This window comes from Macaca fascicularis, chromosome 11, assembly GCF_037993035.2.
Source record: "Macaca fascicularis isolate 582-1 chromosome 11, T2T-MFA8v1.1".
NCBI lineage: Eukaryota > Metazoa > Chordata > Mammalia > Primates > Cercopithecidae > Macaca > Macaca fascicularis.
Window position 1 is genome coordinate 33,275,007 of NC_088385.1, and position 17,073 is coordinate 33,292,079.

Sequence of the window (17,073 nt, forward strand, 5' to 3'; positions counted from 1 at the left end):
GGTGGTGTCTAGCTTTTTCTAGATATACAATCATATTATCAGCAGGCAAGGCTAATTTTAATTCTTCCTTGCTAAATGGATGTCTTTTATTTATTTTTCTTCCCTCATTTCTCTGGTTAAGACTTCCAGAAGTGAGACTTGCCAGAAGTGAGACTGTCATCAGTAACTTCTTCCTCTAGCAACTCCCAGCTCCTTCACTTGGCCTTTTCCTCTAAGCTAATCAACAAGAAGTCCAGGCAGTTTTCTTCCAAACAGACTCAGTCCATCTGTCATTTTTTTCTGTTGTCAATTCCTTAGTTAAAGCGAGGGAGCAGGAACTGAGCCAAAGTACTTAGGTTAAAATCCTAGCTCTGCCACTTACCAGCTATGTGACCTTGAGAAAGATACTCAGCCTCTCTGTTCATCAGTTTTCCATCCATAATTTTAGGATGATAGGGTTACAAGGATTTAAGAAATTAATACAGGGCCGGGCGCGGTGGCTCAAGCCTGTAATCCCAGCACTTTGGGAGGCCGAGACGGGCGGATCACGAGGTCAGGAGATCGAGACCATCCACCGTGAAACCCCGTCTCTACTAAAAATACAAAAAACTAGCCGGGCGAGGTGGCGGGCGTCTGTAGTCCCAGCTACTCCGGAGGCTGAGGCAGGAGAATGGCGTAAACCCGGGAGGCGGAGCTTGCAGTGAGCTGAGATCCGGCCACTGCACTCCAGCCCGGGCTACAGAGCAAGACTCCGTCTCAAAAAAAAAAAAAAAAAAAAAAAAAAAAGAAATTAATACAGGTAAAGTGGTTAGGACAGCATCTGGCACAAAAGTAGGCATTCATAAATGTTAGCTGCTATTCTTATTCTCTTGTAAAGTCAAAGAACTACAATCTCTTTAAATAAACAGCCTAGTCCTAATTATTGTTATTTTAAAGTCACTTTATTACCAACTTTGAAATCCAAACAAGTTTAATAAAAATTAACATAAGGATTGACATGACCCTTTTAGGGAAAAAAATCAACAAAATGTTTTTATAGAATTCAAAAACTGCCTACAATATTAACTGACTATGAACAGTAAAATCATAAGTCCCCCAACTGACTGAATGGACTACCTCTGGACCAAAGGTACTCCAGAGAAACCTTAAAACCTGAATTCCCAGCCATAACAGGATAGAAAGTCAGATATGCCTCATTATATCCCTCCCTTCACCAGTGTAGACACAACAGCTGACCATCATTAATGTTAAAATAGAAATCATAAAACTGATGGAACAGATTCTTTTTGGCAATAAGACACCAAATTATATACAAGATGTAAGGCCATGCCAGTTAACAGTGAAGTCATGCAACCCTACACATAAAGAATAAACTATGCTTTAATGGCCACTAGGTTTTTCTTTTTTCCTAGTAGCTAAATAAGCACTAGCTTCAAAATAAGGAATATTAAGACAATTGCAGCTCATCCACTGCCAAAGTTTGACTAACTGACCTCCACCCTGCTCCATGAGCCATGACTACATCTTTGATCGGACAAGAGACTGAATTCAGTAACTTGCTCCTGGTAAGAGACTACCCACCATGAACTGGTTCTGGACAGTTTGCAGAGGCCACACACACTGAGTGTCTTTGTGTCCCTGCTTCGCCTTTTGTTGTATAGGGTCTAATTGTAATAAATTTAAATGTTAAGTCTCCACCCAAAGTGAACATAAGACACATGTAATATACATGTTTGTTTAGTACACATGCATTAGGACCCCCATCATGAACACTCATAGCTCCTCCTGTAACCTGTTGAATATGTCCACTTAGCCAACTGTTTCTTGTCTCCTCCTTTCCTCCCTGGAAGTGCAGGCTGTGTCTCTGCTGGAAGCTGTGCTGTGTGAGGATAGCCACCCTGCAAGTTGTAACCCTTTATAAGAAATAAAACTCTTCTTTTCTAAATGTTTGAGTTGCGTGATTTTTTCGGTTGACGTAGCAAAGTCAATGTCAAATGCCTTGTGTTTTAGCTTAAGAACTACAAAATGAACCAACAATTTAAACTTCCACTTGTTCAGGGGCAAAAAAGAGGAAATTTAGAAAATGGAAAATGTGTTTTCTTATTAAAGTATAATACATCTGGTTTTTAAATAATCCTGTTGATCTTTCTATTGTGTTTTTCATATCTGAAAATCAAAGTAAAGAGCATTCTTCTGTCAATGTCATAAAAGGTAGAAATAAATAAGAATATCAATTAGTTGACAGTACTCTTCATCAAAAATAGTCCTTATTTTTGTGAAAATCAAGGACTTTGAATGAAAGATGCGGTAAGATTCTTCTTCTATTCTGAAGAAATTCCATTAAATAGGAATTTGAAAAGAAGGAGGAAGGCAATTGACTGACCATGCAGAGTTGTTCTCCAAGAAATCGTCCATCACGAAGTCATGACACTTTGCTTCATGAATATTATGAATATTCCTGAATCCCTCCTCTTCTCTCTATACCTGCTGCTGTTGTTCTGGATCTCAGTGTTGCACCTCTCTCTCTCTCTCTCTCTTTCCCTCTCTCCTTTCTTACTGCAACAACTCTCACAGAAATCTTCTAAAATATTAAACTATTGGTCTCATTTCTCTATTTAAAGCACCCCACTGACTCCCCGCTGCTTGTTAAACAGTGTGGCTCACAAGACTCATTTCAGGAACAAAGAAACATTGAACTTGTATCTGCTCTATGGACCAAATGGACCTAACAGATATTTACGGAACATTTCATCTAATGGCTGCAGAATAACATTCTTCTCCTCAGAACATGGATCATTCTCAAGGATAGATCATATTTTAGGTCTGAAAATATGTCTTAAAACATTCAAAAAATTGAAATAAAATGAAGCATCTTCTCTGACTACAAATGGAATAAAACTAGAAATCAATAAGAAGAGGAATCTTGGAAACTATATAAATACACGGGAATTAAACAATATGCTTCTGAATGACCAGTGGATCAACAAGAAATTAAAGAGGAAATTGAAAATTTTCTTGAAACAAATGATAATGGAAACACAACATACCAAAACCTATGTGATACAGCAAAAGTGGTATTAAAATGGAAGCTTATAAGTGCTTACATCAAAAAAAAAAAAATTTCAAATAGACAGCCTAATGATGAATCTTAAAGAACTGGAAAAACAAGAGCAAACCAAACCCAAAATTAGTAGAAGAAAATTAATAATAAAGAGCAGAGCAGAAATAAACAAAATTGAAATGAAGAAAACAACATAAGAGATCAATGAAACAAAAAGTTGGTTTTTTGAAAAGATAAATAAAATTGACAAATCTTTAGCCAGACTAAGAAAAAAAAGAAGATGTTAAAACTGACACTGACACTGCAGGCCAGACACAGTGGCTCACGACTGTAATTCCAGCACTTTGGGAGGGCAAGACGGGCGGATCACGAGGTCAGAAATTCGAGACCAGCCTGACCAACATGGTGAAACCCCGTCTCTACTAAAAAAATACAAAAATTAGCCAGGCATGGTGGTGCATGCCTGTAATCCCAGCTACTCAGGAGGCTGAGGCAGGAAAATTGCTTGAACCTGGGAGGTGGATGTTGCAGTGAGCTGAGATTGTGCCACTGCACTCTAGCCTGGGCAACAGGGCAAGCCTCTGTCTCAAAAAAAAAAAAAAACCTGCAGACATTCAAATGATCATTGGTGGCTACTATGGGCAACTACATGACAATAAATTGGAAAATCTAGAAGAAATTGATAAATTCATAGACACATACAACCCACAAGATTGAACATGAAGAAATCCAAAACCTGAACAGACCAGTAACAAGTAACGAGATCGAAGTTGTAATAAAAAGTCTTCCAGTAAAGAAAAACCCAGGACCCAATAGCTTCACTACTGAATTCTACCAAACATTTAAAGAAGAGCTAATACAATATTCCTCAAAGTATTGTGACAAATAGAGAAAAAAACACTTTCAAACTCATTCTGTGAGGCCAGTATTACCCTAATACCAAAACCAAAGACACATCAAAAGAAGAAAACTTCAGGCCAATATCCCTGATGAATATTGATGCAAAAATCCTCAATAAAATATTAGCAAACTGAATTCAGCAATACATTAAAAAGATCACTCATCATGACCAGGTGGGATTTATCCCTGGGATGGAAGAATGGTTCAACACATGCGAATCAATCAATGTGATACATCATATCAACAGAACGAAGGATAAAAACCATACAATCATTTCAATTGATCCTGAAAAAGCATTTGATAAAATTCAACATCTCTTCATGATAAACACCCTCAAAAAACTGAGTATAGAAGGAACATATCTTAACATAATAAAAGTCATATATGACAGACCCACACTAGTATCATATTGAATGGGGAAAAACTGAAAGCCTTTCCCCTAAGATCTGGAAAATAACAAGGATGTCCACTGTCACCACTGCTGTTCGTCATAGTACTGGAAGTCCTAACTAGAGGAACCAGACAAGAGAAAGTTATGAAAGCCATCAAAATAAGAAAGAAAGAAGTCCAATTATCCTTGTTTGCAGATGACATGATCTTATATTTGGAAAACCTAAAGAATTAGAACTGATAAACAAATTTTAGTAAAGTTGCAGGATACAAAATCAAGATACAAAAAAAATCAGTAGCATTCTACATGCCAACAGTGAACAAGCTGCAAAAGAAATTTTAAAAGTAGTCCCATTTACCATAGCCAGAAATAAAATCAAGTACCTAGAAATTAACTTAAGAATCAAAAAATCTCTATAATGTAAACTATAAAACATTGATGCAAGAAATTGAAGAGGACACAAAAAATAGTAAAACATTCCATGTTCATGGCTTGGAAGAATCAATATTGTCAAAGTGTCCATACTATCCAAAGCAATCTACAGGTCCAATGCAATCACTATCAAAATACCCATGGCATTCATTACACAAATAGAAAAAAAAAATCCTAAAACTTATATGGAATCACAAAAGACCCAGAATAACCAAAGCTATTCTAAGCAAAAAGAACAAAAGTAAAGGAATCACATGACCTTACCTCAAATTATACTAGAGCTACCATAAGCAAAACAGGATGGTACTGGCATAGAAACAGACATATACACCAATGGAAAGAATAGAGAACTCAGAAACAAATCCACATACCTAGAGTGAACTCATTTTTGGCAAAGGTACCAAGAACATACAGTGGGGAAAAGACAGTTTTTCAATAAATAGTGCCAGAAAACTGGATATCCATATGCAGAACAATGCAGCTAGACTCATCTTTTGCCATATATAAAAGTCAAGTCAAAATGGATTAAAGACTTAAATATAAGACCTCAAACTATGAAACTAGTACAAGAAAATACTTGGGAAACATTTCCAAGACATTGGTCTAGGCAAAGATTTATTAATACTCCACAAGCACAGGCAACCAAAGCAAAAATAGACAAATGGGATCATATCAAGTTAAAAAGCTTCTGCACAGGGGGCGGTTCCAAGATGGCCAAATAGGAACAGCTCCAGGCTACAGCTCCCAGCATGAGCAACACAGAAGATGGGTGATTTCTGCATTTCCAACTGAGGTACTGGGTTCATCTCACTGGGACATGTCAGACAGTCAGTGCAGGAGAGTGGGTGCAGCTCACCGAGCAAGAGCCAAAGCAGAGTGACGCATCGTCTCACCCAGGAAGTGCAAGGGGTAAGGGAATTCCCTTTCCTATCCAAGGGAAACCGTGACACACCACACCTGGAAAATCGGGTCACTCCCACCCTAATACTGAGCTTTTCTAAGAGTCTTAGCAAGTGGCACACCAGGAGATTATATTCCACACCCGGCTCAGAGGGTCCCACACCCATGGGGCCTTCCTCATTGCTAGCACAGCAGTCTGAGATCTAACTGCAAGGAAGCAGGGAGGCTGCAGGAGGAGCGCCCACCATTGCTGAGGTTTGAGTAGGTAAACAAAGCAGCAGGGAAGCTGAAACTGGGTGGAGCCCACCACAGTTCAAGGAGGCCTGCCTGCCTCTGTAGACTCCACCTCTGCGGATAGGGCATAGACAAACAAAAGGCAGCAGAAACCTCTGCAGATTTAAATATCCCTGTCTGACAGCTATGAAGAGAGTAGTGGTTCTCCCAGCATGGAGTTTGAGATTTGAGAACGGACAGACTGCCTCCTCAACTGGGTCCCTGACCCCCAAGTAGCCTAACCAGGAAGCACATCCCAGTAGGGGCAGACTGACACCTCACATGGCTGGGTACCCCCCTGAGATGAAGCTTCCAGAGGAATGATCAGGCAGCAATATTTGCTGTTCAACAATATTCACTCTTCTGCAGCCTCTGCTGCTGATGCCCAGGCAAAGAGGGTCTAGAGTGGACCTCAAGCAAACTCCAACAGACCTGTAGCTGAGGGTCCTGACTGTTAGAAGGAAAACTAACAAACAGAAAGGACATCCACACCAAAACCCCATCTGTACGTCACCATCATCAAAGACCAAAGGTAAATAAAACCACAAAGATGTGGAAAAAACAAAGCAGAAAAGCTGAAAATTCGAAAAATCAGAGTGCCTCTCCCCCTCCAAAGAAATTCAGCTCCTTGCCATCAGCAGAACAAAGCTGGAGGGAGAATGATTTTGACGAGTTGAGAGAAGAAGGCTTCAGATGATCTAACTTCTCCAAGCTAGAGGAGGAAGTTCGAACCCAGCAAAAAGAGGCTAAAAACCTTGAAAACAGATTAGACAAACGGCTAACTAGAATAACCAATGTAGAGAAATCCTTAAATGATCTGATAGAGCTGAAAACCATGGCACACAAACTATGTGACAAATGCACAAGCTTCAGTAACCATTTCAATCAAATAGAAGAAAGGGTATCAGTGATTGAACACCAAATGAATGAAATTAAGCAAGAAGAGAAGTTTAGAGAAAAAAGAATAAAAAGAAATGAACACAGCTTCCAAGAAATGTGGAACAATGTGAAAAGACCAAATCTACGTCTGATTGGTGTACCTGAAAGTGACGGGGAGTATGGAACAAAGTTGGAAAACACTCTGCAGGATATTTTCCAGGAGAACTTCCCCAACCTAACAAGGCAGGCCAACATTCAAATTCAGGAAAAACAGAGAACGCCACAAAGATACTCCTTGAGAAGAGCAACTCCAAGAAACACAATTGTCAGATTCACCAAAGTTGAACTGAAGGAAAAAATGTTAAGGGCAGCCAGATAGAAAGGTCGGGTTACCCACAAAGGGAAGCTCATCAGACTAAAAGCACATCTCTCGGCAGAAACTCTCTAAGCCAGAAGAGAGTGGGGACCAATATTCAACATTCTTAAAGAAAAGAATTTTAAACCCAGAATTCCATATCCAGCCAAACTAAGTTCCATAAGTGAAGGAGAAATAAAATCCTTTACAGACAAGCAAATGCTTAGAGATTTTGTCACCACCAGGCCTGCCATACAAGAGCTCATGAAGGAAGCACTAAACATGGAAAGGAATAACCAGTACCAGCCACTGCAAAAACTTGCCAAAATGTAAAGACCATCGATGCTAGGAGGAAACTGCACCAACTACCAAGCAAAATAACCAGCTAACATCATAATGACAGGATCAAATTAACACATAACAATATTAACCTTAAATGTAAATGGGCTAAATGTTCCAATTAAAAGACACAGACTGGCAAATTGGATAGAGTCAAGACCGATCAGTGTGCTGTACTCAGGAGACCCACCTCACGTGCAGAGACACACACAGGCTCAAAATAAAGGGATGCAGGAAGATCTACCAAGCAAATGGAAAACAAAAAAAGGCAAGGATTGCAATCCTAGTCTCTGATAAAACAGACTTTAAACCAACAAAAATCAAAAGAGAAAAAGAAGGCCATTACATAATGGTAAAGGGATCAATTCAACAATAAGAGCTAACTATCCTAAATATATATGCATCCAATACAGGAGCACCCAGATTCATAAAGCAAGTCGTTAGAGACTTACAAAGAGACTTAGACTCCCACACAATAATAATGGGAGAATTTAACACTCCACTGTCAACATTAGACAGATTAACAAGACAGAAAGTTGACAAGGATATCCACAAATTGAACTCAGCTCTGCAGCAAGCAGACCTAATGGGCATCTACAGAACTCTCCACCCCAAATCAACAGAATATACATTCTTCTCAGCACCACATCGCACTTATTCCAAAATTGACCACATGGTTGGAAGTAAAGCACTCCTCAGCAAATGTAAAAGGACAGAAATTACAACAAACTGTCTCTCAGACCACAGTGCAATCAAACTAGAACTCAGGATTAAGAAACTCACTCAAAAACGTTCAACTACATGGAAACTGAACAACCTACTCCTGAGTGACTACTGAGTACATAACAAAATGAAGGCAGAAATAAAGATGTTCTTTGAAACCAAAGGGAACAAAGACAAAACATACAAGAATCTCGGGGACACATTTAAAGCAGTGTGTAGAGGGAAATTTATAGCACTAAATGCCCACAAGAGAAAGCAGGAAAGATATAGAATTCACACCCTAAAAGCACAATTAAAAGAACTAGAGAAGCAAGAGCAAACACATTCAAAAGCTAGTACAAGGCAAGAAATAACTAAGATCAGAGCAGAACTGAAGGAGATAGAGACAGAAAAAAATCCCTCCAAAAAAATCAATGAATCCAGGAGCTGGTTTTTTGAAAAGATCAGCAAAATTGATAGACCCCTAACAAGACTAATAAAGAAGAAAAGAGAGAAGAATCATATAGATGAAATAAAAAATGATAAAAGGGATATCACCACCAAGCCCACAGAAATACAAATTACCATCAGAGACTACTATAAACACCTCTATGCAAATAAACTAGAAAACCTAGAAGAAATGGATAAATTCCTGGACACATACACTCACCCAAGGCTAAACCAGAAAGAAGATGAATCCCTGAATAGACCAAAAACAGGCTCTGAAATTTAGGCAATAATTAATAGCCTACCAATCAAAAAAAGTCCAGGACCAGAGAGATTCACAGCCAAATTCTACCAGAGGCACAAGGAAGAGCTGGTACCATTCCTTCTGAAACTATTCCAATCAATAGAAAAAGAGGGAATCCTCCCTAACTCATTTTATCAGGCCAACATCATCCTGATATCAAAGCCTGGCAAAGACACAACAAAAAAAAAAGAGAATTTTAGACCAATATCACTGATGAACAAAGATGCAAAAATCCTCAATTCAATACTGGCAAACCAAATCCAGCAGCACATCAAAAAGCTTATCCACCATGATCAAGTGGGCTTCATCCCTGGGATGCAAGGCTGGTCCAACATATGCAAATCAGTAAACATAATCCAGCATATAAACAGAACCAAAGACAAAAACCACGTGATTATCTCAATACATGCAGAAAAGGCCTTCGCCACAGTTCAACAGCCCTTCATGCTAAACTAAAAACTCTCAATAAATTCGGTACTGAAGGAACGTATCTCAAAATAATAAGAGCTATTTATGACAAACCCACAACCAATATCATAATGAATGGGCAAAAACTGGAAGCATTCCCTTTGAAAACTGGCACAAGACAGGGATGCCCTCTCTCACCACTATTATTCAACATAGTGTTGGAAGTTCCTGCCAGGGCAATCAAGCAGGAGAAAGAAATAAAGGGTATTCAGTTAGGAAAAGAGGAAGTCAAATTGTCCCTGTTTGCAGATGACACGATTGTATGTTTAAAAAACCCCATCGTCTTAGCCCAAAATCTCCTTAAGCTGATAAGTAACTTCAGCAAAGTCTCAGGATACAAAATCATTGTGCAAAAAACACAAGCATTCTTATACACCAATAACAGACAAACAGAGAGCCAAACCATGAGTGGACTCCCATTCACAATTGCTTCAAATAGAATAAAATACCTAGGAATCCAACTTACAAGGGATATGAAGGACCTCTTCAAGGAGAACTACAAACCACTACTCAACGAAATAAAAGAAGACAAAACAAATTGAAGAACCTGCCATGCTCATAGATAGGAAGAATCAATATCATGAAAATGGCCATACTGCCCAAGGTAATTTACAGATTCAGTGCCATCCCCATTAAGCTACCAATGACTTTTTCACAGAATTGGAAGAAAACTACTTTAAAGTTCATATGGAACCAAAAAAGAGCCTGCATTGCCAAGACAATCCTAAGTCAAAAGAACAAAGCTGGAGGCATCACGCTACCTGACTTCAAACTATACTACAGGCTATAGTAACCAAAACAGCATGAGACTGGTACCAAAACAGAGATATAGACCAATGGAACAAAACAGAGCCCTCAGAAGTAATACCACACATCTACAACCGTCTGATCTTTGAGAAACCTGAGAAAAACAAGAAATGGGGCAAGGATTCCCTATTTAATAAATGGTGCTGGGAAAACTGGCTAGCCATAAGTAGAAAGCTGAAACTGGGACCCTTCCTTACACCTCACATGAAGATTAATTCAAGATGGATTAGAGACTTAAATGTTAGACCTAAAACCATAAAAACCCTAGAAGAAAATCTAGGCAATACCATTCAGGACATAGGCATGTGCAAGGACTTCATGTCTAAAACACCAAAAGCAACGGCAACAAAAGCCAAAATTGACAAATGGGATCTAATTAAACTAAAGAGCTTCTGCACGCAAAAGAAACTACCATCAGAGTGAACAGGCAACCTACAGAATGGGAGAAAATTTTGGCAATCTACTCATCTGACAAAGGGCTAATATCCAGAACCTACAAAGAACTCAAACAAATTTACAAGAAAAAAACAAACAACCCCATCCAAAAGTGGGTGAAGGATATGAACAGACACTTCTCAAAAGAAGACATTTATGCAGCCAACAGACACATGAAAAAATGCTCTTCATCACTTGCCATCAGAGAAATGCAAATCAAAACCACAATGAGATACCATCTCACACCAGTTAGAATGGCGATCATTAAAAAGCCAGGAAACTAGTTTACAGTCCCACCAACAGTGTAAAAGTGTTCCTATTTCTCCACATCCTCTAGTTCAACCATTGTGGAAGACAGTGTGGCCATTCCTCAAGGATCTTGAACTAGAAATACCATTTGACCCAGCCATCCCATTACTGGGTACATACCCAAAGGATTATAAATCATGCTGCCATAAAGACACATGCACGTGTATGTTTACAGAGACACTATTCATGATAGCAAAGACTTGGAACCAACCCAAACGTCCATCAATGACAGACTGGATTAAGAAAATGTGGCATATATACACCATGGAATACTATGCAACCATAAAAAGGGATGAGTTCATGGCCTTTGTAGGGACATGGATGCAGCTGGAAACCATCATTCTCAGCAAACTACCACAAGAACAGAAAACCAAACACCGCATGTTCTCACTCATAGGTGGGAATTGAACAGTGAGATCACTTGGACACAGAAAGGGGAACATCACACACCAGGGCCTGTTGTGGGGTGCTGGGAGTGGGGAGGGATGGCATTAGGAAATAGATCTAATGTAAATGACGAGTTAATGGGTGCAGCACACCAACATGGCACATGCATACATATGTCACAAACCTGCACTCTGTGCACATGTACCCTAGAACTTAAAGTATAATAAAAATTTAAAAAAAAAAAAAAACTTCTGTACAGCAAAGGAAACAATCAACAAAGTGAAGAGACAACTCACAGAATGGGAGAAAACATCTACAAACTACTCATCTCACAAGGGATTAATAACCAGAATATATAAGGAGCTCAAACAACTCTCTAGGAAAACGTTTAGTTACCTGACTTAAAAATGGACACAATATTTGAATAAAGATTTCTCAATGGCAAACAGGCATATGAAAAGGTGCTTAATATCAGTGATCAACAGAGAAATGCAAATCAAAACTACAATGAGATATCACCTCATCCAAGTTAAAATGGCTTTCGTCCAAAAGGCAAGCAAGAACAAATGCTGGCAAGGATGTGGACAAAAGGGAACCCTTGTAAACTGTTGGTGAGAATGTAAATTAACACAACCACGGTGAAGAACAGCTTGGAGGTTCCTCAAATAAACTAAAAATAGAGCTACCATACTTTCCAGCAATCCCACTGCTGGGCATGTACCCAAAAGAAAGAAAATCAATATATCAAAGAAGATATCTGCACTCCCATGTTTGTCTCAGCACTGTTCACAATAGCCAAGATTTGGAAGCCACCTAAGTGTCCATAAATAGATGAACGGATATAGAAAAGTAATACTTATAGACAATGAAATACTATTCAGCCATAAAAAAAATAATATTCAGTCATTTGCAACAACATGGATGGAACTGGAGGTCATTATATTAAGTGAAATAAGCCAGGTACAGAAAGACAAACATCACATGTTCTCACTTCTTTGTGGAATCTGAAAATCAAAACAATTGAACCCATGGAGATAGAGAGTAGAAAGATGGTTACCAGAGGCTGGGAAGGGTAGTGGAGGGGTTGAGAGGATGGTTAATGTGTATTAAAACATAGTTAGAAGGAACATATATGGCCTAGTATTTGATAGCACAACAGAGTAACGGTAGTTAGTAATAATTTAATTATACATTTAAAAATAGTTAAGCATATAATTTTATTGTTTGTTACACAAAAGATAAATGCTTGAGGGGTTGGAGACCCCATTTTCCATGATGTTATTTTATGAATTGCATGCCTGTATCAAAACATCTCATGTATTCCATAAATATATATGCATACTATGTAAACACAAAAATTACAAATAAAAAATTAACTTTAAAAAATGAGACTTTTTAGGGCCTCTTTACTTCCAGACTTAACTTTCTATGATCCAGCCACTCTTCATTTCTTGTAGTCCCTCAAAAGCATCATGCTCTCTTTTCCCTGGGGCTTCTGGTTAAGACATTCTGGTCTAGATACCTCTTCCCTTCTGGAAGCTAACTTTATCTCTCCTTAAAGCCTCAGCTTAGCTGTCACTGACTCTCAGAAGCCTTTCCTGTTCTCCACATCTTGGGTAAGCATCCACTTCTGTGCTCCCTTGGTACCCTGATCAGCCATTTTGTCATTGCCCATATTTTCTCCCCCATGTACACCCTTGAAGGCAGGATCTCTGACTGTCCTCAGCATCTGGCACAGCTCCTGGGACACAGAAGGCCCTTCATATATACTGAATAACCACATCAATTATTTCAGAACACAGAAAAGCTTGAAAATTAATTTGACCAGAACCATCTCGCTTCTGGAATTTTCCTTCATTAATGGTTCTGCTATGGTTTGCACAGACCTTCACTTTTCCTTCCTTCCATTCCCCTTGAGCTCTATTGTTCCCATTGTTACCAGGACAAGGATGTGATCATTTTCTCAATTAAGCCCAATATTACTGTCCACCAAAATTAAGTAACTAAGGAACTTTGCGAGTCTCCTTGCATACCCTAGGATTGGAATGTGTTTTTCTTCCATCATGGTACCCCTGAGAACTCTGCATATCAAGGAGGAAACCATGACTTTGTAGCTGGGAGAAGAGTGAGAGAGTCTTTCACACTAACCAATTGCATGGGCTCCCACATTGAAGGAAACAAGAATGGTGGAAAAGAATAAAGGGAAAGAAGACAGGATAGAGGGCACCAGATGTTACATCTCATGTTTTATAGAGGAGGTTGTTGTTATGAGCTATTCTCATTATGCAAACCACTAAATCTTTTCTTACTCTGGCTCTTTATTGTGCACTCAGAGATCCCTTAGGCTATTTCATCAAATATCCATGAATAAAAAGCCTGCCCACAAGACAGACACAAAAGGAAAGAAGGGCTGGTCTAATGCTGCAATTCTCCCTAGAAGGAAGAGGGTTTGTAATCAGCCTTGGCAGGGCCTAACTGTGCAGCAGCCCCAGTGTGGGTGCATCTGCCCCCTGCACCATAAATTAGGAAAGCCGATTGGCCTGATAACTGTGAGGTTATGTACATCTCTTGTTGTATGATATGCTCTCAGGTCTACCACTAGGCCTTGCTGTGCTCCCAAAAGATGCCTCAGGTGAGGTGACAGAGACTTACTAAGGCTCCCGCTATGTCGGCACAAACAAAGGCTGTATGTTTACCTGCTAAGGGTGTTTTGTTCATACACAGCACATTTGTTCATATTCCATATATGCATGTTTAGTGTCTCATATAATTCACAAATTTAAAGATGTCCTAACTTAGAGAAAACAGACTATTTCAAATACAGGTCAATACAACTGTAAGTGAAATGGGAAGTAAACTGATAACACTCCTAATTAGAATTCATTACTGCTTTTTTTAAAAGTGTGTTAATTTTAGGTTGGGCGTTCAAAATCTGCCTTACAATGCCAAGGTTTACTACAACTATGCCAATTTCCTGAAGACCCAGGTCGGAACAGGGAAGCAACCTACCACAATAGAATGGCCCTCACATAACCCATACAGGAAGTGTACTGACCATTGTATTTTGAAGACATTTGTCTATTTCACTCATCCCATTCCAATAGATGGGGAGTTTGTTTGTTTCTCTTGACAGTGAACTGATCCTTGGAGGTGGTGTAGCTCTTGGACTCTGAGTCTTTTAGCTCAATATTCAAGTCTGCTATTAATTCAATAACTCTACTTTGCATCTAACTCTTAGTGTTTCCTGGAAAATTTCCCATTGCTACACACTATGCAATTAAGTGACAATCAGTTGAGTATATATATGCAGGTAGACAGAAATTGGTTGCTAAAAATATACTGGTAAGTTCTCAGGGCATCTATTCCAGTGAATTATTAATGGGGTGAATGTGGAAAATCTAGGCCTACCACTGCATAAGGAAGATTTCTATGGAAACTTTTAAAGCAATGAAGATGCCTTTATATGTTTTGTTAAATTAAGAGTAAAATGAGAAGGCACTTTATGGCCAGGTTTTGACTTTAAGGCTTTTGAAAAACATGTATATATTTATATTTTTCCAAGGTAAAAAGCTCTGATGTACTCCTCATAGCCATCGTGAGATGCAGCATATCAAACAGCCTTATAGCTGTGGCTGTATTTCATTCTTAAGAAAAGCCCATAGCTGTGGTACTCTCAGAGACTTTTCATATCTCCATGCAGCATTTTCATGGTGGCTATCTCTCAAGATTCCAGATAAGAAATATATTTGACCTCCCATATTGAACTCGAGTTGGAAGAGGCGAGTCCGGTCTCAAAATGGAGGTAAAACCGCCGCCCGGTCGCCCCCAGCCCGACTCCGGCCGTGGCCGTCGCCGCCGGGGGGAGGAGGGCCATGATCCAAAGGAACCAGAGCAGTTGAGAAAACTGTTTATTGGTGGTCTGAGCTTTGAAACTACAGATGATAGTTTAAGAGAACATTTTGAGAAATGGGGCACACTCACAGATTGTGTGGTAATGAGAGACCCCCAAACAAAACGTTCCAGGGGCTTTGGTTTTGTGACTTATTCTTGTGTTGAAGAGGTGGATGCAGCAATGTGTGCTCGACCACACAAGGTTGATGGGCGTGTAGTGGAACCAAAGAGAGCTGTTTCTAGAGAGGATTCTGTAAAGCCTGGTGCCCATCTAACAGTGAAGAAAATTTTTGTTGGTGGTATTAAAGAAGATACAGAAGAATATAATTTGAGAGACTACTTTGAAAAGTATGGCAAAATTGAAACCATAGAAGTTATGGAAGACAGGCAGAGTAAAAAAAAGAGAGGATTTGCTTTTGTAACTTTTGATGATCATGATACAGTTGATAAAATTGTTGTTCAGAAATACCACACTATTAATGGGCATAATTGTGAAGTGAAAAAGGCCCTTTCTAAACAAGAGATGCAGTCTGCTGGATCACAGAGAGGTCGTGGAGGTGGATCTGGCAATTTTATGGGTCGTGGAGGAAACTTTGGAGGTGGTGGAGGTAATTTTGGCCGTGGTGGAAACTTTGGTGGAAGAGGAGGCTATGGTGGTGGAGGTGGTGGTAGCAGAGGTAGTTATGGAGGAGGTGATGGTGGATATAATGGATTTGGAGGTGATGGTGGCAACTATGGCGGTGGTCCTGGTTATAGTAGTAGAGGGGGCTATGGTGGTGGTGGACCAGGATATGGAAACCAAGGTGGTGGATATGGTGGCGGTGGTGGAGGATATGATGGTTACAATGAAGGAGGAAATTTTGGCGGTAACTATGGTGGTGGTGGGAACTATAATGATTTGGGAAATTATAGTGGACAACAGCAGTCAAATTATGGACCCATGAAAGGGGGCAGTTTTGGTGGAAGAAGCTCGGGCAGTCCCTATGGTGGTGGTTATGGATCTGGTGGTGGAAGTGGTGGATATGGTAGCAGAAGGTTCTAAAAACAGCAGAAAAGGGCTACAGTTCTTAGCAGGAGAGAGAGCGAGGAGTTGTCAGGAAAGCTGCAGGTTACTTTGAGACAGTCGTCCCAAATGCATTAGAGGAACTGTAAAAATCTGCCACAGAAGGAACGATGATCCATAGTCAGAAAAGTTACTGCAGCTTAAACAGGAAACCCTTCTTGTTCAGGACTGTCATAGCCACAGTTTGCAAAAAGTGCAGCTATTGATTAATGCAATGTAGTGTCAATTAGATGTACATTCCTGAGGTCTTTTATCTGTTGTAGCTTTGTCTTTTTCTTTTTCTTTTCATTACATCAGGTATATTGCCCTGTAAATTGTGGTAGTGGTACCAGGAATAAAAAATTAAGGAATTTTTAACTTTTCAAAAAAAAAAAAAAAAAGAAATATATTTGACCTTTAACACATGGAGACTTGATAAATAAAATACATGAGAGTACAATAAAGCAAAGTGAGTTCTCTCCTCTATTGAATACACTAAGAGAAGTCCTTTTGACAGGATTCTGTACCCCACCAATGGGCCCATATTTGGTTGACTTCTGTAATACAATTCTACCTTTGTAAATGCCTAAAACATACTGATATGATTTGGTTCTGTGTCTCCACCCAAATCTCATCTCAGTTGTAATCCCCCTAATCATCATGTGTTGAGAGAGGTACCAGGTGGGAAGTACTAGATCATGGGGGTGATTTCTCCCATGCTGTTCTCGTGATAGTGAGTGAGTTCTCACAAAATCTGATGGTTTTGTAAGGC

General features: G+C 39.4%; 1 protein-coding gene across 2 annotated transcripts; it reads left to right on the plus strand.

Annotated features, from left to right (window-relative positions):
- The first annotated feature begins 15,124 nt into the window (after positions 1-15,124).
- LOC135966198 (heterogeneous nuclear ribonucleoprotein A3-like) lies at positions 15,125-16,706 on the plus strand. Of its 2 annotated transcripts, XM_065523953.1 has the most exons (2): positions 15,125-15,170; positions 15,237-16,706. In XM_065523953.1, exons 1-2 carry the CDS (start codon positions 15,165-15,167, stop codon positions 16,299-16,301), a joined length of 1,071 nt encoding a protein of 356 aa, XP_065380025.1. In that variant the 5' UTR covers positions 15,125-15,164; the 3' UTR covers positions 16,302-16,706. The 2 variants fall into 2 exon arrangements, with proteins under 2 accessions (XP_065380025.1, XP_065380024.1); XM_065523952.1 differs by having other exon boundaries at positions 15,125-16,706.
- Positions 16,707-17,073: the final 367 nt, after the last annotated feature.

Bases quoted from the DNA above. Each gene is read 5' to 3' on its own strand.
- LOC135966198 (XM_065523952.1), top strand. From the start codon at position 15,165: ATGGAGGTAAAACCGCCGCCCGGTCGCCCCCAGCCCGACTCCGGCCGT.